Genomic DNA, 22,512 nt, shown 5'->3' with positions numbered 1-22,512 from the left:
TCCTGGACGATAAATTGTCTCAGAAGTTATTCCAATAAATGACAATGTTGTTTTAAGACCCTTTTCAAGTTATATAATAACATATTCTCAAAGATCAATAAACTTTATTTCTATCAAACATTTAACACTGGAACTGGAAAACATGTTAAATATCCCAAATATAAACAAAACAATAGAAACAACAAATAAAATGAATTATGAAGTCTCTGTAAACAGAATTGTCCTTCAAAGAAAGAGCTAACTGAGACCAGTGCACCAGACTGAAGACTTTCGTTATCCAGTTTTTGGTAGAAAGAGAGAGAAAAAAGAAGAAAACGATAAATCATGCAAATCAAAATTATTGAGTTTGTTTTAATTTATCATGCGATTAATTGATTTATTGCGACTGGCCTAGTTAAGCGGTATGGTGGCAAAACCGTAAACTGCTGCTATGCAAGTTGCTCTACTGGTTGTTGCTTGGCAACCAAAGAGAAAATGAGTTGGTTGACGCCACCCATCTTACTTAGATGGCCATGAGAAGTTGAGCAGCTAAATCCTTTCCTCTGCCTACTGCCCCCATAACTCTAAGCTGTTCTGGGTAAAGCTATTGAAAATTTTATCAAACGTAACATCTATTGATATTGATCATGTGTCTATCGCAATATGTATTATTAATTTATTGCTCTGCCCTAAATTAGACATTAACAGTAAAGCAAACTAAAATGTTTGTGCCTTTCAGTTTGTGGGAACTGCAAGCTGATACTGACAGCAGACTGTCGGTTCTGCGTGCATTTCGAGCCCTGCGGTTTGGGAGGCTTGTGCATTTCCTCCCCTACCTGTACAGACAACTGATGGTGCTGAAGAGGACCATTGAGGAGGCAGCCATGCTGTGCTGGCTGCTGTTCTTCATTGTCTTCCTCTTCAGGTACATTCTCACACCGAATCTTAAGTCTAGCAGAGGACAGATGAGCAACTTTCACTTCCATCTGGTTTGTCTCTGCAGCGTTGTGGGAATGCACATCTTCGGCTGCGAAATTAAGGGAGACGTAGGCGATTACGGCAGCAGAAGCTTCGACAAGATTGACTCGCGGAAAAACTTTGACAACCTCCTGTGGGCCATGGTCACAGTGTTCCAGGTCAGAATAAAACAATTTTTTTGCACTGTTGTTTAGTTTATTTATTTATTTATTTATTTTGATGCTCATGCAGGTTCTGACGTTAGAAGATTGGAACTTTGTCCTTTACAACTGCATGGCCTCCATCTCACCATGGAGTGCTCTGTTTTTCGTGTTGATGATTATTGTGGGAAAGAACGTGATTCTCAACATCTTGGTGGGGATTGTTGTTGAGAACTTCCAGAACCAGGTCAGAATCAGAATTTGTTACCCCACCACCACCCCCTATCCACTTTCAGAGAGTGACTACAGTAACAAAAATACATTGTCTTTTTTTTGTTGTTCTTTTATCTGAAAGCCTGAAGATCACGCAACACTTTCAGGAATTCCTTCAACCGTTATCCCTCATGTAAGTCTTTAACTTCCTTTATTTATTTCAGTCATCCCTGCTGTAAGTAATATGATGGAGTATTAGGGCCAGGCTACGAGAATTTCTGTTCATTTACGAGAATATAGTTATAATATTAGCTAAATGTAGATTCAGCTTTGTGTAACGGGTACCGTAGCGACAGCACCGCTGTTGACAGATATACTCCTGAAGAACAGGAGAAAGACGAGGAAACGGCTTGTTAACCTCAAGTGTCATGCAGCAATTTATTCAAGTTTTACATCCAAACATACTTGTTGTATTGAGTTTCTTTCTTTACAGTTTATATATTCAAAGTTCAACCTTTTTAATACATTTCAGTGTCCATAAGTGACAAAAACAAACATCTTTTAGCGACAAAACAAACATCTCTTTCCTAAACACATATCCACTCATTCTTCTTCTTAGCTTTCTAGCTGTTTATCCCAAATGAAACGCATTAGACAGTGGTTACATTAACCAGCTACTTTTTAACTTAAGACAGTACTGCATTTGACCTTCAATAAACTAAAGTCCTTAATAGAACCAAACATCATTTTTAAAGTCGCTTTTTTTCCATCCTGAATCCTAATGGTAAAAGAACTATTTTAACACTGGTGGTGGGGACCTTACAAAAGCCAAAACAGAAAAATAGACATAGAGTTCTTCAGTTTCTAACGGTTATTCCAGCATAACCTGAAGTGGGTGAAGCGCATAACAGACTTGGCTAATGGCTAATATTAGCATGTACACCGTGCGTAGTTACTTTCTTCGAACACAACGACACAAAGTCAACAACTGAATAACTAATACAGTGCATAACTATTCCAAATACGTTCACAAATATTCCAAATACGTTCCAGCATGTCTAGTTACTGGATTAAAAACCTATTCGCATATTTACCCACCTGAAGAACAGGAGAAAGACGAGGAAACGGCTTGTTAACCTCAAGTGTCATGCAGCAATGAGGGAAAATACAAGCAGGACACCAAAACCGCCACCCGCCCCCTGCTGGCGTGGAGTAAATGTTACAGAGCACATTACAAAAAAAATATAGAAAAACTCTTCTCCAAAATAAAGTACAGAACTTGTATTAACAATTTCAAGTCATAAACACAAATGTCACACTTTTGTGGTCGCCACATTTGCCACAAACCAAAGTCTTTGAGAAATAAACTTTGATAAAGTTATCAAAATATGACGTGACAGGTCTTGTCATTAATTAGAGGTAAGTCCAGAAAAGCCCAGATCAGCAGTAATCAGAATACTTTATTTCTGTAAACTGAGTTATTTCTCATATAACAATGCAGACATGAGCTACACTGAGCAACACAGATGATCCCGCAACAAAACAGAGACACGGGTGAATTTAAATATGCTCAGAGAAAATTAAGAAAATAAAAACAGCTGCGTCAATTACGCCCAGGTGGCGAGGATGATGATAAATACTAACGACCAAAAAAGCCCATCATGACAGCACCCCCCTCCCTTAACGGCAGATACCAGACGCAAAAAAAAAAAAATAATAATAAAAAATCCAAACCAGGGGAGGGAGGAGGGAGCCCGGAAACAGAGACAGGAATTGACAAAAAAATGCGGATTTTCCAAAAATTAATCGTAAACCAAAATTTTGATTAACCAATGAAATCGATTTATCACCCAGTGCTATGGCTATGTTTGATCTACTCAAGTCCTGCCCCCGAGGGCTACTAGCCCATCTCCTATAAACATGAATCACATCAACAGCTCATTACCAGCCAATTAATCAATCAACCAGCCAAGTTTATTTGGATAGCATATTTCAGCAACAAGGCAGCTCAAAGCACTTTACATCATAAAAACACAAAAAGAAAAAGCCATAAAACCAACATACAGTCAACAATTGAGAAATCATTGATAAACATTACATTTTGACAATAATCAAAATCATCAATATACGTCAAATATATTAGTCAGTGTTACATTTATTATGGTTCAAAAGCAACTCCAAGCAGAAGGGTTTTTTGGCCTTGATTTAAAGGAACTCGAATTTTACTAAGATTTTATGGACATAGATTAACACAAAATAATACATAACTGTAAAGTACAGTAGAAAGAAATATTAGATAGTTGAAACTTCTGGCAATGCTCTGTACATGTCATGAGTTCTGATCAAGCAGACCTTATTTCTCATTCATAAATATTTCAAAAAAAAAAATTTCAGGGCGCTGGAGGTACCGAACAAGACCAACTGAACGCTGAGTCCACCACTGTTCAGGTGCAGCCACTTCAGGTGGAAGAAGCGCGAGCTGTCCCGATTGACCAGGACCTGGTGAGTCTGTGTGAAAGACTCGCTTTAGCAAGAGGCTAATCTTGAAATTAATTTTATTTTTAAATTACTTTTCATGTGAACGCTGGAAAAGCAACTTAATTTTTAAGAAAGGATTTTGAATACCATTAATTTTTTTTTTTTTTTTTTTACATTTGTAGGGATTTTTTATTTACCTTGTATTTATAAGCCAATACAGAGGTTTGTAAAAGTATTCACACTCCTCAATCTAGTGGTGTCCAACGTCCCGATGTCCTGCATATTTTAAACATTTCCAAAGCTAAAGGAATGTACATTTGGCATCTTTCTGGAGGTCTTCATAACATGCTGAGTAGCGAACAAAGCCATTTGAATCAGCTGTGTTGAAACAGGAGGACATCTAAAAACATGCAGGACTGAAGACTGACTTTGGACATCTCTACTTTAAGCCAATTTGTCAGCCCCAAACGTCAAAATATTTTATTGAGTTTTTGAGTGAAATACCATAAAATAATTCTAAATTATTTGACACTGGCACATGGTTTGAAATCATGTTTACAGCCTGTGCATTGTAGACATGGGAAAAGACCACTGAGCCAGTGCATAACCAATTGCTTAAAAGCCAATTATGCAATTGCCTGTTGCTAATTAAGCCAGTTGCTTAATTTAAATAGCTGATATAAAATGTAATAAACTGAAATGACAATCTATTAAAACAAGGATGCAGAGTTTAAAGTGTAACTAACCCCCAAATCAACTTTTTTGTGATGAACTGCCTAAACGCTGGAAGCATCTAATGATACATCCGCACCAACCGCATTACCTGCGTTAAAAATGCATCAGACGCTTCAAGTTCGACGCGTGTGCGCTTTGAATCTAGATGCTTGATGGTGCGTTCACACCAAATGCGTTTCGCGCATCTGAATGTCTATGTGGAGGTGGGTTGAGGGCAGTGATGGCATAGTTACTTTGAAAAAGTAACTTTAATAGGATTGCTGATTACGCCTTGAAAAAGTAACTTAGATTACTGATTACTTCATTTGGAAAGTAACTAAGTTACATTAAAAGTAACTTTTTAAAATTACTTTCAGCAGCTGCTAACAACAGCGCTTCGCCACCTGTGAAAATTACATTGATCTTTGCCAATACTTAATTGCAAGTTATTTTATAATGATTACATCAACAATGAGTCTCTACTTATATGTTTGAACTGAAAGGGAGATTGTTTAATGGTTACAATAGTACAAAAAAACTTTAGTAGTTTTTGTGTGTTTTTGTGTGTTCCACTATTGTCTGGAAAACTACAAATAGGATTTTAGACCCCTCTAAAATCCCATTTAAAGGAGAAACGGTGGTTACTCCCCAAGACGAGTAGAGGAAATAAAATTAAGCACAGCCTCAGTTGAGTTCAAGCAGTAAAACTGCTTGAAAACTTTCAAATTCTTTTATTCATCTTGTTAGAAAGGAGGGAGAACTGACTTGTGACTGATTTACCCCATAGCGAGCTGTAGGCTGGAAGCGCTGGTTCAAAGAGCGTGAAGATTGGTCCTTCTATGTGTTTTCTCCACAGAACAGGCGAGTCACACACACACACACACACACACACACACACACACACGTTAAGAAACAGAAATGCACTGTCGGTGCGTGTAAACATGATGTGTAAAGCATTTGAATTATTGCTTAGACTATCAAATTCTTAACAACTAAATTGGTATTTATATTTCTCACAACCTGAAGAAAGGAAGAAAGTAATATGATTTGTATGTTCAGAAAAAATTATTATCTTCTTTAATATAATCATCTGTTTCATCATCTCCAAATGTTTAATAACTGCATCTGTGCGTTCTCAGATGGCGTCTATTTTGCGACAAACTGGTGTCCCACAGGTATTTCAACTCGGGGATTCAGTTTATCATCATGCTGAACTGCATTACTATTGCTTTTGAGAGGCCTTCCATCCTGCCCGATAGCAATGTGAGAGACACTTCACACACAGAGGTTCTCCCCCAGCCCGCTTTTTCACACACACATTCACAGACAAACACATCCCGATAATGAAAGGCGAGCTACACGTTCTGCAGTCACACAGTGATGTGTGAGAAATGCACCAACATACCCAACCCACCGACAAGACACTGAAAGAAATTAGCTGTGCTGTACAAGTTATATCATGTGAAGTTCATGTGTTTTTCAGGAACGATATTACTTGGATATATTCAATGACTTCTTCTCCGCTGTCTTTCTCGTGGAAATGCTACTGAAGGTCAATTTAGCTTTTTAGCAATTCTATGAGATTTTAAATAAGTAATTTGTATTTCAAACATATCAGATGTTTCTTTTATGTTTTTAAATTAGATGATGGCACATGGACTGATCATTGGGGAGACCACCTATTGCCACAGTCCCTGGAACAACTTGGACGCCTTTCTGGTATTCATGTCTATATTAGACATCGCCATCCTACTGGGAACAGAGGAGGGAAGTTCCAGACCTCTGGCCATCCTTAAAATACTGCGTCTGCTGCGTACGCTACGTCCCCTCAGGTACTTCCTTCATCATGGTTTTGTTTATGAAGACTGACGTTTTAATGTGTCTCTAGAAGAACGCACCAACCGACTGACAGACACTGATATGTTGTGTTTGTGTGATCTAGGATGATTGATCGAACCCCCCAACTGAGACTGGCCGTGGTGGCGCTGTTAGCTTCTGTTAAGCCCATGGGAAACATCATTATCATTTGCGGCATTTTCTTTTTCTTTTACGGCATCCTTGGAGTGCAGGTTGGTTGGAGAGCACACTCAACTGTTTTTTTTTTTCTTTTGTCCATCACTTTTAACTTTTATTAACACTTTCAATGAAAGATAACAAATCATAGATGTAACAGAAACAATTTAAAATGGTCTATAAAGGCCTCCCCCACAGTAACCATACAGAGAACATAGAACAAGATGTCCTACATCCTTCTAATCTCTAAAACTCATGACTAGGAGACTAAAAGGAAAACATCTCCATTGCAAGTGTCCAGGATCTAGAACAGGTTGCTCATCTTTTAAAAGCCTTATTAAGGCCTTAAAATATTTTAATTTCATAAAAAATGTAATTAGCCTTAAATATTTTAATCATAGCTCTTATATTTTGATGTAGCCCAACTATATACTCTCATGGGACTTTTGTGTCAAGCAAAAGTTTAAAATGTTCACTGGCCAGTTTGGACAGTTTTCAGGCGGTGCCACGGTGACTACCATGGCACCGCCATGGTAGTCACCGTATATAAATGTGATTTTCCTTTCACATTTATAACAATTCCCTACTTTTTGTTGATCTATCACTATTAATGCTCAGTGAATACTTTACATTTTTTGTAGTAAAGTGACAAAACATCAAAAGAATCAGTAATAGGCCTCTGAGTACTTTCTTTTTGTGTTGAAGCCTGCATGACAGGTAGTAAACTAAACACTGTACTTTTGCCTTTCACTCCAACTACAGCTGTTCAAGGGAAAGTTCTTTTACTGCCATGGTTCCAATGTATCGATGATCGTCAACAAGTCGGACTGTCTCTCATCCAATTACGAATGGTTGCTTAAGGAGTACAACTTCGACAACCTGATGTCGGTAGGAATTGTTTACTATGTTGTTTTCTTTCCTTCAGCTTTATTTAACAGCTGATTGTATGATTTGTTCAATAAAGGTTTCATTTTTAGACCAATAGTTTAACAAAGCTGAGACATACTTATGGAAAAGTACTGTTTCTTTTTATTTCATTAACTCATGTTAATGATATTTTGAGCTCATTAAACCTTTGGTGGGCTTATGGCAAAGTTTCTGTTAAGCTACTTGTTATGCAATCTAAAACAAAGAAAATCCAGTTGGCCAAATCAGAACTGGGAGTTCTACAATGCGTGTCAAACTTAATGTCCGTGATCCGAATCAGGCTATTTCTGTGATCCTATCAGGTCTAAACTCTGGAAGAGTGCAGAAACAGAACATTATGATGTGTGATTATATATTATTTTACCAGTCAAATCATATCAGATTTTATTTGTTTAGTGCCAAATTATGCAAATGTTAAAAGATGATAAATATAATTTAATCTTCAGGCTTCATCAAATGCGGGGAAACGGTTTGATAATGGGTAGTTTTATCAATGCATTCTCCCATAAGAGGCCCTTTGAGGAAATTCATGATCTTCATGTGGCCTGAAATATGAATTAGTTTGACATCTCTGCTCTATAACATAAGAGTGACCTCCAGTAATCATGTACCTTTTGTCTTGTCTTAACATTTCCAAATTAAAGCAAGGTCTGGTTCGCAAACATTTCTCCCATAGCAATCACGTACTTCCACCTTTTTTGATATGACTTTATGTGATAGATCAACACAAAGCAGTGAATAATTATTAACTGGGAGCAAAAGAGAGTAGCTTCTGTGAAAATACATTTTCATTTATGTACAGGAATTATTATCCAATGATTGTTCCAGGGAATTTTCTTCTTGGATTACCCCTTTTTTAGCACAATTTATCCTTCTAATAACTCTGATAATCTTCCTTTTCTTGCTGAAGTAAAACATCCTTTTAGAATGATGCTGCCGCTACATTTCCTCATGACAAAATAGTGTACGCATAACGGTTTGAAAAAGTGTAGTTTTGATCTCATCTGAGCTCCCACATGTTTGCTGAGTCTCCTACAGGACTCATGACAAACTGCACCTTTGACTTCTGGTGGCATTCTTCCGAAGGTGTAGAGCACATCACCCCGGTTCTGAAGTCCTTCTTCCAGCTCAGAGAATAGACTTTAAAATACTTCTGTTTGTTTAAAAACCACTGAATGATCTGGCACCAAAATACATTAAACACTTGTTATTGCAGTCTTCTGGTTCAAATATGCTCTGCATCCCCAGAATCAGAACCAAACATGGAGAAGCAGCATTCAGTTTTTATGCTCCTATAATCTGGAACAAACTTCCAGAAAACTTCAAAATGTCTGAAACACTGAGTTCCTTTAAATCAAGGCTAAAAATCCACCTGTTTAGAATTGCCCTTGATTAGTAGTAAGTGAACATTGACCAATATATTTGAATTATATTTGCGTGATGATTTTTGATTATGGCTTTGACGAAATATTATTGCTTAGCATTGTGCATCTCTTTCAGGCTCTGATATCAGTGTTTGTCATGTACTCCAAGGACGGCTGGGTCGAACTGATGTATGACGGGCTTGATGCTGTTGGAGTGGACCAGCAGGTATTTGGTTTCACTCCTACATGCAGCTAGAGCTTGACAGAATGGAAAAGAGAAAGATTTAATTATGGAAGAAACACAGTTCCTGAAGATTTCCCAAGTTCTTTTGTAAAAGCGCCTGCTGATAACTTTGCAAAGAAAATTAGTTTAGTTGCGAATAGGGACTTTTTAGATCTTGCTTGCCCTTTCTCCCTAAGTTTGCTGTGTCTGCACAGAAAATACTGGTAACCGCAGCAACTATAGAAGTGGTTAAAAATTTTCTAGATGGGGACACATACTGATACCAATTGGTTGTTTCCATGTGGTTAAAAAATAACAGCAGAGACCAATGACTTGTGTACTACTAGTAGAGCAGTCTTTCACATACTGCGCTTCTCGGAGCACTGGCGTTCCTTGGGCGCCCCCTACTGGTCCGCAAGACACTGCCTGTAAACAACCGTTTATTTGCCGTGACGTGAGTTCAAAGTGCGACGTATGTAGCTAGCTTACCACAGAATAATAAATGATAAGTGGCTTAAAACCGGGTCACTCTAAAGAGAAACTGAACATACCTGTGGAAAGAAAACAAGGTCTACTTACATGATCAGAGGAAGTCATACCTGCTGAGGGCATTGATGCCGTTCACGAGCAATTCAGTTCTTTTGAACGGCTCTATGGCAAGAACGAGTCTCAGTTGGTGAGAACTGTTCTTTGTTTTAACGATTATTGTTGTTAAAACAATAGTCGTTTAAAAATGAAAAATTATTTTTTTATTAATTTTTACTTAATTAAAAATGATTAATTAAATAAATTAAAATGTAGTTAAATTAAATTTATTAAATACAATAGGTAAATACAGTTGATAGAAATAGGTACTTAATTTTATATTTAATGGTGCAGAAGAGGATTTTTGTTTCTGGCAAAGCAACTCAAGTCTATTTTTCTTTTATTCTTCTAAGTAAAAGAAGCTGAATAATAAGGGATAAGTGGCGTAAGTGGTGTGTATTAATAAATGTTATTAATGCACACAATACTTGGTAGTAAAGAACAACTTCTTTTTTGAGTTCCATGTGTTTGACATAAAGGGAAAGCATAGAATCCCTCACTTTCAGTACCTGTAAATAACTTAAAATGCCCTGAATTACAATTACCAAACAGCATGGATGAACAAAGAAAATTACAATAAGTGAATTAAGAGACTAGCATATTAATTTCAGGTTGTATATATTAAGACGTCGTGTTATCGCGAGGCAATTTCAGGTTTGGTCCGTGAGTGTTTGTTAAATAGGTTAAGTCATCCTCAGCCTGAAAAAGTTTGAGAAACACTGTTTTAGAGCAAAGCAGCATTCCTACCATTTGTGGTGTTTTTAAGAGAGAAAATTTATTGCACCAACATCAAGCATGCAGGTACAGAGACTCCAGTGAAGGAACATAGATGTTTTCTGTGTATGTGTTTGTTCTCAGCCTATTCCCAACCACAACCTGTGGATGCTTCTCTACTTTATCTCGTTCATCCTGATGAGCTTCATATTGCTCGACATGTTCATTGGGGTGATGGTGGAGACATTCCACAAATGCCAACGGGAGCAGCGAATAGCTCATAAAACGAAGTCCAGGCCGTCCTCTGGTAAGACTGGTTATGATCTGACTTATCTATAGTGAATACAATCATCTCTACAAGCTGAAAGCAGCAGTGTAGGGCTCCAAAAACTATTGAGTCAACTTGTGCTAAAGAGACAAATGCCATTACTTGTAAGAATGTAAGCGAAAACCATGTATAATTTTCCTTCCGCATTGCAATTCTACTCTTCTTTATGTTGATACAGAAATACACTGGAGTTTGCAGCTGTAACATGAGCAAATGTGAATACTTTTGTAAGGCACTGCAGGTATCGTTATGCACGTATGTTTTAAACGTATGTATTCCAGAGTTTGAAGATGAGGCGTTTTTCCTTCAGTATTCCGCTTCACGTCGAAAAATACATTCCATCTGTACCAGTCCTGCTCTGGAATATTCCATTACGACCTGCATCTTCATCAGTATGTTTGTGATGGGAGCAGAACACTTCCAACAGCCTATGGTAACACCCTCACACAGGTTGAGACAGACTGAAAGATTAGCTTGTTTCAGTTCTTGGTAAGAGATTGAGCAAGTTGTGTCTTTGTTCAGTATGTAACAGTTATTTTAGAGAGCGTCTTCTACATCTTAACCCTCTTGCTGGTCATTGAAATCATACTGAAGTTCATCGCATTTGGCGTCGTGAGGTTCCTGAAAGATGGGTAAGAGACCTTCTCTCACCGCTTCTCTTTTCTACTCTAGTTTCCCAAACCCTTAATGTGTCTTATTATACGTGTTTAGCTGGAACATACTGGACATTTTTATCGTCCTGATTTCTATCGTCAGCATCATTGTGGCTCAGGTGAAACACGCTGAAAAGATCCCAATCAATATGAGCATCTTCCGTGTGATCAGAGTCCTCAGACTTGCACAAGGTACAAAACCAAACACTGAGGTGAAATGTGTTGTGGTTAGTCTCGGACTGCTCCTCCTGACAGTTTCTGTTGTTTCTGTTTAGTTCTCAAGACCACAAAGATCAAAGTTTTGCTCAAAACCATCATCCGGACTCTGTCGCAGGTAAAACACACTGTGGTAACTTGGATTTGAGAAAAAAAAAAATGCTTCTAACTTGAAATGTTCCAAAATAAATATTTTTTTATTACCTACACAAAGTAGTTTCAAACCTTAATAATTTGATCCAAAACAAAATTTAAGACAGGGAAATAAAAAAAGAGGTTTTCAGGAACGTTTCATAATTTGCTCGCCTTCAGTTATAACTCTTAACATAACTATCAAAGGATGAAGATTTTTCTTTACATGACAAAAACTGGATGCAGTTGTGGCATTAGAATCACGGTGTCCACACGTTCTTAAAAAGTCTTAAATTCACGTACATAAAATGAAGGCCTTAAAATGTCTTAAATTCATAAACCAAAAATGTAAATTGACCTTAAATACATTAATCACGTGTATTTAATGTTTTGTCTCAAATTTAAGGCTAAATTTTACTTTGTCTTAAATTTTGTCATGACAAAATTATTTATTCTCATATATTCTCATATGTGTAGTTTTAAGAAGGGATGGGAATTAAAAGTGTTATCATAATGTTTTGTGGTACTATTGTGATAATGATAAAGGTGACAATAAGAACTATTTGTTACTGTTTTTTAGATAATTGAATGGCAGCAATCACAATCTCTTAAGGAATATGCCCATTTTTTAAAACACATCTTCAGGACACCAGTGTGATTTGTATCCCTAAAATCCACATAGTAACTGCATATAAGTATATTTTCACATTTATTGATATTTATTGATACACCTTTATTGAACAAACAGTGAAAACTGTAAATATAACAATCCCAACAATATGAACAACTCTAAGGGCTTTATACATTCATTTGAATTAATAATGACAACAATAAATCAAAATTTTATGAAAAAAAATTAATTAAGATGAATGGTAAATGCCCGCCCCTGGTTTTAGGAGTTATCTGTCAGGAAGAAGTTTAAGTCTCATGCAGACATCTTCATTGCGATCTGTGACTCAAGGCAGTTGAGCTGCTGGTATCTAGCTGCTAATGTACTCTTGCTAGCTAGCAAGCTAGCTCTTTTTCATGTATTATGGGTGAAAGACTCAAAGGCACACGGGGAGCGATGAACGACAGTGACAGGCAAAAGTCTTCGCCACTCATGGGACAAAAGTTGAACATTTTTCCATTTTCTTGTGTCACATAACATTGCAAGCCTGTATGTGCAAGTCAAATTCCAACCAGTTAAAGTAAAAGTCACAGACTTTGTCCAGTTTTCTCTATGGCCTGGGGAGTCTTACAAAGACTGTATAATTATGAGTAAAGCAAAGACGGATTTGGCTAAATCTACACTGGGTACGGAAAGTATTCAGACCCCTTTACATTTTTCATTCTGTTTCATTGCAGCCATTTGCTAAAACCAAAAAAGTTCATACTAATTCTTATTAATGTACACTCGGCGTCCCATCTTGACAGAAAAAAACCCAGAAATGTAGAAAGTTTTGCAAATTTATCAAAATAGAAAAACACATCATATCACCATGTGATAGTGATATGTATCACACATGATCTATTTTATATTTACCATGTGTGGTAAATATCATGTGTGATATTGTGTGTGTGTGTGTGAAGAACATTAAATCTTGTTAGGTCCCCACTCCTTAGAGCAAATGAATACAATTCCACTGAAATACTGTCTTTACTATTAAAGGCACCAAACACTGTTTTAAATTTTCTGCTTCTGCATGGTGCAAATTTCATGACCAGCACATTTAATCTGCTTTTTGATTTCAGGTTGGAAACATCAGTCTCTTGTTCATGTTTTTCTTCTTCATCTATGCTGCCCTGGGAGTAGAGCTCTTTGGCAATCTCGGTTAGTCCCACTATTAACCCACTAAACACACAAAAATGGGCTGCCCAGGAGGTTGGTAATCAGTGTATGGTTCTTTCTTTGGTTTTTTTGTTTCTAAGCAAACTCGCAAAACGAAAAATTATTGTTGGATAACGAAAAAGTTTGTTTTTGTCTTTAAAACCTAAATGAAAAAAAATGTGAAATTAAAATACAACCGGGAAAGACTCACACAGAGAGAAAGTAGCTATTAGAAAGTTTATTTGACAAGTAAAATTCTTTGGCGCCTGGACCTCGGCAGAAGATGTGGCGCGGTTTATCCTGAGGATGAACTGCTGAGGATAAGGATTAGAGACGACTTCCCCCGGGGCTCAGACACTGGTGGGGGAGACGATGCCAGTGGACTGTAGGGAGAGAGCTGAAGGTGGAGAAGGGTTGGAGGTGTGTAGGAGCTCAGCCGAGGAGTAGGCGTACGCAGGATCCAGGGCCTTATGAATAGAGTGATGCCTGGGGAGGCATGAGAAGAGGGGACGGAGCACAACATGAGGTGATTGGCGAGGCGAAAATCCAAAAACAAAATAAAATATTCAGCTGTTTTTTAATATATAGCGATACCAGAAATGACGGAAGTCGCCAAAGAAGTTGAGTGTACAGATTATTCTGCTTTCTAATCTTAATTGCTTTCTTGTAATATTAAATCAATTTTGCTTAAGGTAGTATCATGAGATGTTGATGAAGTGTGTCGACTCCCTCTAAAGAAACACTCCAACTGTGACCAAGGCAGACCAGAATCAACTCCTTACCCTCCCCAAATCACACCCCAGGCAAGGAGCAATAGCAATAGTTTGCTAACAGCTTTTTTTGTGTTAGTGACCCAGAAATGCTGAAGCAGATCAGTGGCTGAGGCCCATTGGAGGCAGTTCATAGTGCATGATGGTGGCCAATCTGAAGGCCTTCATTGGCCTTTTTTATTTGAAGAAAACAGGGAGTAAAAAATATGGACTTGGAGTCTCTGTTTGGAAAAATTGGACTACCAATTTTTCATAGAAATGATGTCCAGAAAAAAATTCAAATAAATCATGATACTTTCCTGTTTTGATAATAATTGCAGAAGACTTTTCGTGAGCACGTTGTGGACAACTGTATATCACTTGTTATTGACCCTGTGCAGCTACATCACCTAACCAGGTTGAGGCACCATGATGGACATCGGAAGTGAAGGGCAGGGAGTATTAAACGGAGCAACTGTGATCGTTTTCCCAAGTTGTTGTTACTTGTGCTACTCAAACTAATTTGTCAATGGAAGCAGCACACCTAGTTGCGGCTAACACATCGGTATTTGCAAAAGTTGGAAACAGCTGTCTGACTTTGACAAGCTTTACAGGAGTTAACGAGCACATAGGTTGTTTGACATCTGTCATGGCGGAGTGATCCACTTTCTGAAGAGCGTGGTGTCGCCTGCAAAGGATCAATGGCACTGATTGCAAATGGCATTTTATTTTTGGACAAACAAGAGCAGTAAGGTGTCTTCTGGGCAAGAACGTCTATGCGACAGAATAGCAGACTGTGTAATCATCTGATTTAGGTTATTGATATGTACAATTTAATGTCCACCAACAGTTACTTGCTAAGCTCAAGAGGAAGAACTTTTATATGACACCGAGCTGATGTAGTGATCGTGTGAGCTGCTCACGACAGTTTTGCTCACCATGGTGTGATTGACCATTGATGTTACAAATTGATATTTAATTGGAAAAACGAACTGAAAAGCATTGATGAATCAATATTTTCAACTACACCGATTGCCGAGGAGGAACTCTGCAAGGTAAGCACGGATCACTTAGTGCTAGCTACCACACTGTTCGAAGTCAGAAAAAAACAAAAGCCTACCTTTCAACCAATGCTGCCTTCTTTCCACTTACTTTGAGTCCTCTTCATTTTAACCTTCATTTAAGTTCCTCCACACTCTGCCTTTGTATTGAAGAATATTGAAGCAAAGTTCCCGGGATAGCCTCATCTTACAGTGTTGCGCCCTCTTCAGATGTCGCCATTCTGTTTGTGATTTGTTTGTCCACAGGAAGTGCCAGGTCCAGAAAAACGGCAGTAAAAATAAAACCGCTGATATCTGCAGCAGATGTCACAAAGCTATGTGTGGGTGTTGCGTCGAGCGAAGAGAGGTGGCTCTAGAAATTACCAAAGTTGTTTCTAGTGCCAAGTAAAAATTGAATCCTCCTGCAGATGGCGCACTTATAAAATTGTAATCTCAAATTTGCTTTTTTAGTTTTGGAATTGTTTTCAATTTTAGTTTTAAGACAAAAGAAACAAGATGAACACACAATTTTTTTTTATTTTTTATGTTTTGTTTTAAAACGGAAAAACCAAAGAATGAATCATATACAGATTGTTGGAATTGTAAAATTTATGTCATTTGTTCAGTTTATATCACTTCAGTTCATCTATATTGCACCAATTCACAACAAATATTACCTCTTTGCACTTTACAAGACAAACACATCCAGTTTCTGTACAGAAATATAGAGTCCATTTCACAAGCCACTCGCACAGGCAGATTTAATTACATGCAGTCCAACTCCATTCTAGTTATAAGTCAAGTTTAGTTTTATCGCTGTAGTTGACAAAAAAACATTTAGCAGCTAAACTATAGGGATAGCTAGGTTAGGCTAAGCCACTCTGAGTTAAAATGTTATTAAAAAGGAAAATTTTAAGCCTCGTCTTAAAGTAGACAGGGGATCTGTCTCATGGACTAAAACTAGGAGGAGCCTGATGACTATTTGATGCTCCTCTAGACCTGACTGAAGCTCTTCACACAGATCATTACAGTGTAAATGCTCACAATAGATTAAACAGATATTTTGAGGAATTTTGTTTGTCTCTGTTGATCAGCATGCTCCTTAGACTTCCCTTGCCTCGGCCTGCACCGCCTCAGCGACTTCAACAACTTCATGCTGTCCTTACTAACGCTGTACAAAGTCAGCACAGGAGATAATTGGAGTGGCATCCTGAAAGTATGTATGAACACAATGAATTATTAAATAATAACATGTGAGCATAGTTTATTAATAATGTGCTAAAACTACTGAAACTCATTATATAAAATCTTGTGTCATTATCTAATTGCTTATTTAGAGTTTCTCAGTCACTTCTCAAAACAGATTTGAAATTCTCCACACTACTTGTTCAATCTTCAAATCATTTTGGCTGGCACATATCAGGAAAGCAGTTTCTTATTTCCTGCAACAAGTTGCAAATGCTTTCGCACATCACCTAAGCAATTATGTACATTTCTCCGTTTTTTCCTACATTTTCAGTTGCTTTTGTCATGTTGATCAAAATGTATTATACAGGTCTCCGTTGAATTGTCTCAACCTCCACGACATTTCAGCATAATTTCATTGTACCAGAACTTCTTACAATTTCTATGGCATAAAAACAATGAAATGGTACAACCTATTGTGGAGTATTGCATGACAGTACATGTTCATGGCAGCAACCCATTGTCTGCAGTAGCTATAGGCTTTGTCATGCATCAGAAGACCAGGAAAGCCATAACAATAAACACCAAGCTGATATAGTGATTGTGGCACCAAATGTCACAAAAGATGTTTTGTGACAATCCACAAAACATCTTGTGGAATGTCACTTCTACATTGATGATGGCCTTGCCTCCTTTTCATCTAGCAACGAAGCAAGCTCCATTGACAAAAACACTCAGCAAATATTGACTATATCCAATTTAAGGTTGCACAAGATTCTATGAAATGGCATTATTATAATGGAAGCATTCCACAAGGAGGACCTGGCAAAGGGCTTTAGAGATCTCAACCTTGCAGCAGCCCCTCCACCAATTCAAAGCCACCTTGGAGGAAGGTGGGGCATCAACACAGACAAGTTAACCTTCAAACCTCAAGTGAACCCTGAAATATTTGCAGGTATTAGGGATCGAAAAGAAATCGTAAACATAGCCATCTCAGAAAACCGTCACATTGCCTCAGAGCAGGAGACTGTCTCTCACAAGTCAATCTCTAAAACGATGAAGCAAACCCATACATTTTTCCTAATCATGACCATCTGATGATCCTTCCGGTATCCCACTATCATTAGACATTCCTGATGCTGTACAAGCTATTTCCAGAGGATGATGTGAGATCAGCTGGCCTTAGGATTGTCGGTGGAAAATGATGCATCTGCTCAGTTATGTACCACTGTGTCATCCGCCGTGAATTGAGATGAAATATGGAAAAACAAAAATATGGAAGACCTACCAACCCCTAACCCCTTTGAAGATTCATTTCAATTCATGGACCGGTGAAGCAATTGAGATCCGACTGTGGAACTAACTTTCTTGAGCACCAACTTGCATCCTTGAAGGTGCTATTTACCAGCTGAGGGAACCATCATTGTGAGTTCTCAAGCTTTGAAATTGGACTGAACTTATATGGCGCTTTTCCAGTCATTTTGATCACTCAAAGCGCTTTACACTAGAGTCACATTCACCCATTCGCACTCACAAACGCGCACACATTTATACACCGATATTCAGATCGGTTAAGTGGGGCTAAGTGGTTAAGCCCAGAGGCACATCGATACGTGGCAGGAGGAACCTGGAATCAGACCTACAACCTTCTGATCGCAAGATCTGACTACTCTACCCACATAGCCACAGTTGCTATAACTCCGGTCTCTTGTGATCCTGCCTGTCCCTTTATTCTCACACCTGCTACCCTCATTCCCTAGAAAACTGGAGATTCCTTTATATTCTGGAGGCTGTTGCAACATCTCTCCATTATTTTCTGGAATCGCTGGAGGAGTCAATACTTGCCCACCTTACAGCCATGGAGGAATTGGCAATCAGTGAAGTCTAATCTTCAAGTTGGAGATCTTGTGCTAGTAAAAGACTGTCAAACCAAGAGGAACCAGTGGCCCATGTGGGTTGTGGTTAACACCTTTTGTTGCCGAGATGGGAATGTTAGGAAGCTTCAAATAAAGCTCAGTTCTTGAGGTACATGCAAGACCTTTTTGAGGCTTGTTACTGGAGTTGTTCTCCTTCTAAAAAACACCTGTGGTGATGTTAAGTTTGTTATTGACCAGTAGAATGAGATCAGTAGCACATGCGTAATGTTTGACGCAGGCTGTCCGTCAGTATTTAGTTAGTCTTTCTCCATTCCCCTTTGTTGCATATTTGAGACATTGTTAACCTATATTTATGGACATTTATATTGAAAACAAAAGAGTTTATAAAGTGGATTTTAATTTCTTCTCTTTTTTTGCACAATCAAGTTATTTTGGCCAAAAATTAAGTATTCAAAAATACTTTATTGATCCCAAAGGAAAATTAAATGTAGTTGTACCTCGTATTAGTGATTGTAGATAGTGATGGCTTTGCAGTAGAATAACAGTTTGCATTCTAAATTGTGTTTTCCATGTTTATTTGTATTTTCACTCTTTTGGCACTGAAACAAAGTAATGTCAATAAAAAGTGGCACATGCCCATAAATCATCTAAGAGTTTATCTATCTGTACAACTGCTAAATGGACACACGGTGGGAATAGAAGATTCCCACTATTAAATTATTCATTTGTGTAATGTTTCTATATTTATTGAATTTAGCCATTTATGACCCTAGAAAATACTAAATAAAATCTCCATCTCTGCCTTGCAGGACACAATGCCAAACTGCGATGTCGATGACGAGAGGTGGTGTCATCCCTACCTTACCTGGGCTTCTCCCATTTTCTTCACCTCCTTTGTCATCACGGTCCAGTTTGTTCTCGTGAACTTGGTGGTGGCAGTAATCATGCAGGCGCTGAACGACAGCAAGAAGGTAAAGTTGCCAATTATGAACAAACATAAATTGTAACTAATCTGACGGTATGCTTAGGCCCTTTGTCCATTTAATATACCCAGGTGTGCCTAACCCTCTCATGCATGCTGGATTATTAAGGGTTAATAAGATGTCGGCCCACAGGTTCAACAATACTGGGGATTCTTTCTGGAAGGTTTAAGAATGTATTTATGGGAATTTTTAACTATTCTTCCATAAGGTCAGACACTGATGTTGGAAAAGAAGTCCTTGTAATCTTCAATCTAAATTATCCTAAAGATATTCTGTCGGTTGAGATCAGGACTTTGTGCAGGCCAATCATGACTGGGTTTGCTGTGGAGCAGTCATGCATGTCTTCATGGATCTGTCTGTGCATCTCCATGTCAGAACAAGAATGGGGCAAACCAAACTGTTCCTACAGATTTGAGAGCATAAATTGTCCTAAGTGTCTTGATATTCTAAAACATTAAGAGTTTGTTTCACTAGAACCAAGTGATTGAGTCTGACTCTTGACTGTGTTTACACTGCTGCCTGAAATGACCCAGTTCCATTTTATTTACTTTTTTTTTTGACGTAATGCGATCTGTATCTGATCCTTTCATGACAGACTGAACAATAACACAGGTCAGAGTCTTTTCAAATGCGACCCAGGCCATTTAGGTATCCGATATGTATCCGATTCAAATGTGACCTATCGTCCAGGTCGCATTCATCTGACCTGAACGTCAGTGACACTCAACAAATGTTCCTATTCTGCATCCTGTTACGCGCAAGCGAAAAGAAAAACAGCCACCATGGCGGACTATAATGAGGATTAATTTGTTAGTTTGTCGGCACCAGTCAGACAACAACTTCAAAATCGGAAGCTATGCTCCACCGTTAGCATCGATGTTTACTTCCGCAAACACTGAGAACTTCTTTTTTGTGGCGGTTGGTAAAACACTGAGATCGCTCTCTACCTGTGACGTTACTGCGCCCTCTACTGCGCATGCGGCACCCTTTCAGGTCATTTGCAGTTCACACTGGAGCACACATACTGTATGTCGCATATTTTTGGAAGTGTGAATGACAACCGCAAAAAAAAGATCCAAAAAGATGACAAAAAGTCAGAATTGGGTCACTTCAGGCTGCAGTATGAACACAACCCTAAAAACAGTCAGTCCACTGTTTGTGTCTGAAATGCTGTTGCCGCCAATCATTTTGTTGTAATTAAAAAAAACAAATTATATATATCCATGTTTAAATTTCAAATTTCCAACTTTGAAATTTAAACATGGAAATGCTTACCTGCTTGATGTTTCTTTCTGGAAAAGGAAGGAGATGGGGAAACACAGATGAAAAGGAGTGTACTTCTCAACGAACCTTCGCTACCTGAACACCTCCTACAGGAGGACGACACGTAAACTCCAGAGAAACCGCCATATTTTCTTTGTATTGTTTCAGCATCTGTTTTAATGTTAAAACACAGTTTAAGGATGTTCTTGACTTGTTTATGTATGAACTATACAATGTTTATACTTTTTATGTAAGTTTTTACTCAAGTGTACATAGAGATGTCAAATGTGTTGAAGAATTGTACAAACGCATGTTAAATTATTGAAGAAATGTATTTTGCCTAATTTTGAAACAATAATCTATATTTCTTTTATTTACATGCATTTTTCATACGTATTCATTAAAATGTGTACCGTTTTCTTTATAAATGAAATTTAATTTATTTATATTTTTTTATGTGATATTGTATAAAACAGTGGTTCCCAAAGCGTGGGGCGCCCCCCTATGGCGGGGGGTGGTGCCATTGAGGGGGGAACATGAATATTTAAACAAATAGGAATATTTAAGGTCAGTTCAGTTTCTGTATTGTCCCCTAAAGGGGTGATTTGTTTTTCAAACAGGCATTTCAAACATGCAAAAACAACATAAAATATATAGACGATGTTAAAAACATACAAAGCACACAAGCTTTGCAGAGACAGGTTTGGTGGATAACATCACCTTCGCAGGTAAATATTGGCCGATCACCTATCCCCCAAAATTAAGAAAATTGGGCCTTTTTATCGGCTGGCTGAACAGCAAATAAATGTTTTGGAATTGTCAGTTGATACAAGAAAGTTTAACACTTGATGAACTTAAAAAATGATCTCTTTGACACTTCTTACAGTCAACTGCATTTGAAGTTTGATGTATCAAGAGTTTTGGGGGTGAGGAGGGTTTGGAGTGTGTGTGCAGAAATGTGCTGAATGCACATAAAATCATATGTTAAGAAATAATCCTCAAAAAGGAGAATGAAGCTTCAAGTTATAATGGGTATGAATACCTTCGTAAAAATAAGCTAATTATCTCCTGGTGTTAAATTTTAATATCCGTTTTGAGGCTTTAATCTCCAACATTTAAGAATTTTCGAAAGCAAAATGTGTTTTCTGAAGCTCCAGAATAAAACCAAGAAGCTCCTTCTCAGAACAAAGCTCGAAGCAAACTGCCTGTCTGCACTCTTTTAACGACGCAACGAACACAGAAACTACAGAGAGGCGCTGGAGCCTCTTAAGGTGGAGGAGCGCTCCACAGATAAATAATGTAAAGCCTCACAAAGTGAGACATGGTTCCTGCCAAATCAACATGACTTTATTCAATAGTTGGCTGTGTCAACATCCTTGCCCTTCCAGATACGTCTCCCTCTGCAACGCCTTCTTTCTAACGCAGCACAGGGGAGACAGAGAGAGGCTGAGATTAAAGAGCCCTGAGGAGAGAGGAAGGCTGCGTTAATGAGCAGAGAGACGACGGCGGAGTTTGATGGGAATGGGTAAGCCTTAGTAGCAAACATCTTACCCCCGTGCTTCTCTGCCTGCCACGCTGCGTCCCTGTGTGGAACAGGAGCATCAATAAATCATTCAGCAATCATGTGAGAGAGGTTGGAGGGGGGGGACGAAGGAGCGACTGTAAACGCAAAAGCTCTTCACAAGCCTTCGCAACACGTTTTACATTGTGTCAGAACGAAAATATCATTGAAATATATAAATATAGATGTGTTTATGTTGTTGGTCATTTCAAGACCGGCCAGTGAAAAGCTCAAAATCTCTTGTGAGACACAAAACATGAAAATAAATTTAAAACAAACTAACAAAAAGATTTCAAGATTTAGTGCCTTCCTCTTATACGTGCAATTCTGGCTGATGTTTATAAAGATTTCCAAGGTTTACAAAAAAAACGGTGAAATTTAGATGTG

The 22,512-nt window shown here is 38.1% G+C and overlaps 1 protein-coding gene across 1 annotated transcript; it reads left to right on the top strand.

The window, feature by feature from the left end:
- Nucleotides 1–728: 728 nt before the first annotated feature.
- On the top strand, nucleotides 729–20,899 carry LOC116728832 (voltage-dependent T-type calcium channel subunit alpha-1H-like). The gene is made up of 21 exons (XM_032577148.1): nucleotides 729–904; nucleotides 983–1,115; nucleotides 1,189–1,344; nucleotides 1,453–1,503; nucleotides 3,705–3,812; nucleotides 5,290–5,363; nucleotides 5,642–5,765; nucleotides 5,986–6,054; nucleotides 6,147–6,334; nucleotides 6,445–6,571; nucleotides 7,278–7,403; nucleotides 8,943–9,032; nucleotides 10,473–10,635; nucleotides 10,938–11,089; nucleotides 11,179–11,288; nucleotides 11,368–11,501; nucleotides 11,585–11,643; nucleotides 13,392–13,470; nucleotides 16,351–16,472; nucleotides 19,128–19,289; nucleotides 20,603–20,899. The coding sequence occupies exons 1-21, from the start codon at nucleotides 831–833 to the stop codon at nucleotides 20,690–20,692; spliced, it is 2,391 nt and encodes a 796-aa protein (XP_032433039.1). The 5' UTR covers nucleotides 729–830; the 3' UTR covers nucleotides 20,693–20,899.
- Nucleotides 20,900–22,512: the final 1,613 nt, after the last annotated feature.

The sequence above is a fragment of the Xiphophorus hellerii genome, chromosome 11 (assembly GCF_003331165.1).
Source record: "Xiphophorus hellerii strain 12219 chromosome 11, Xiphophorus_hellerii-4.1, whole genome shotgun sequence".
NCBI classification, from domain to species: Eukaryota; Metazoa; Chordata; class Actinopteri; order Cyprinodontiformes; family Poeciliidae; genus Xiphophorus; species Xiphophorus hellerii.
This window is presented reverse-complemented; position numbering and strand designations above follow the sequence as displayed.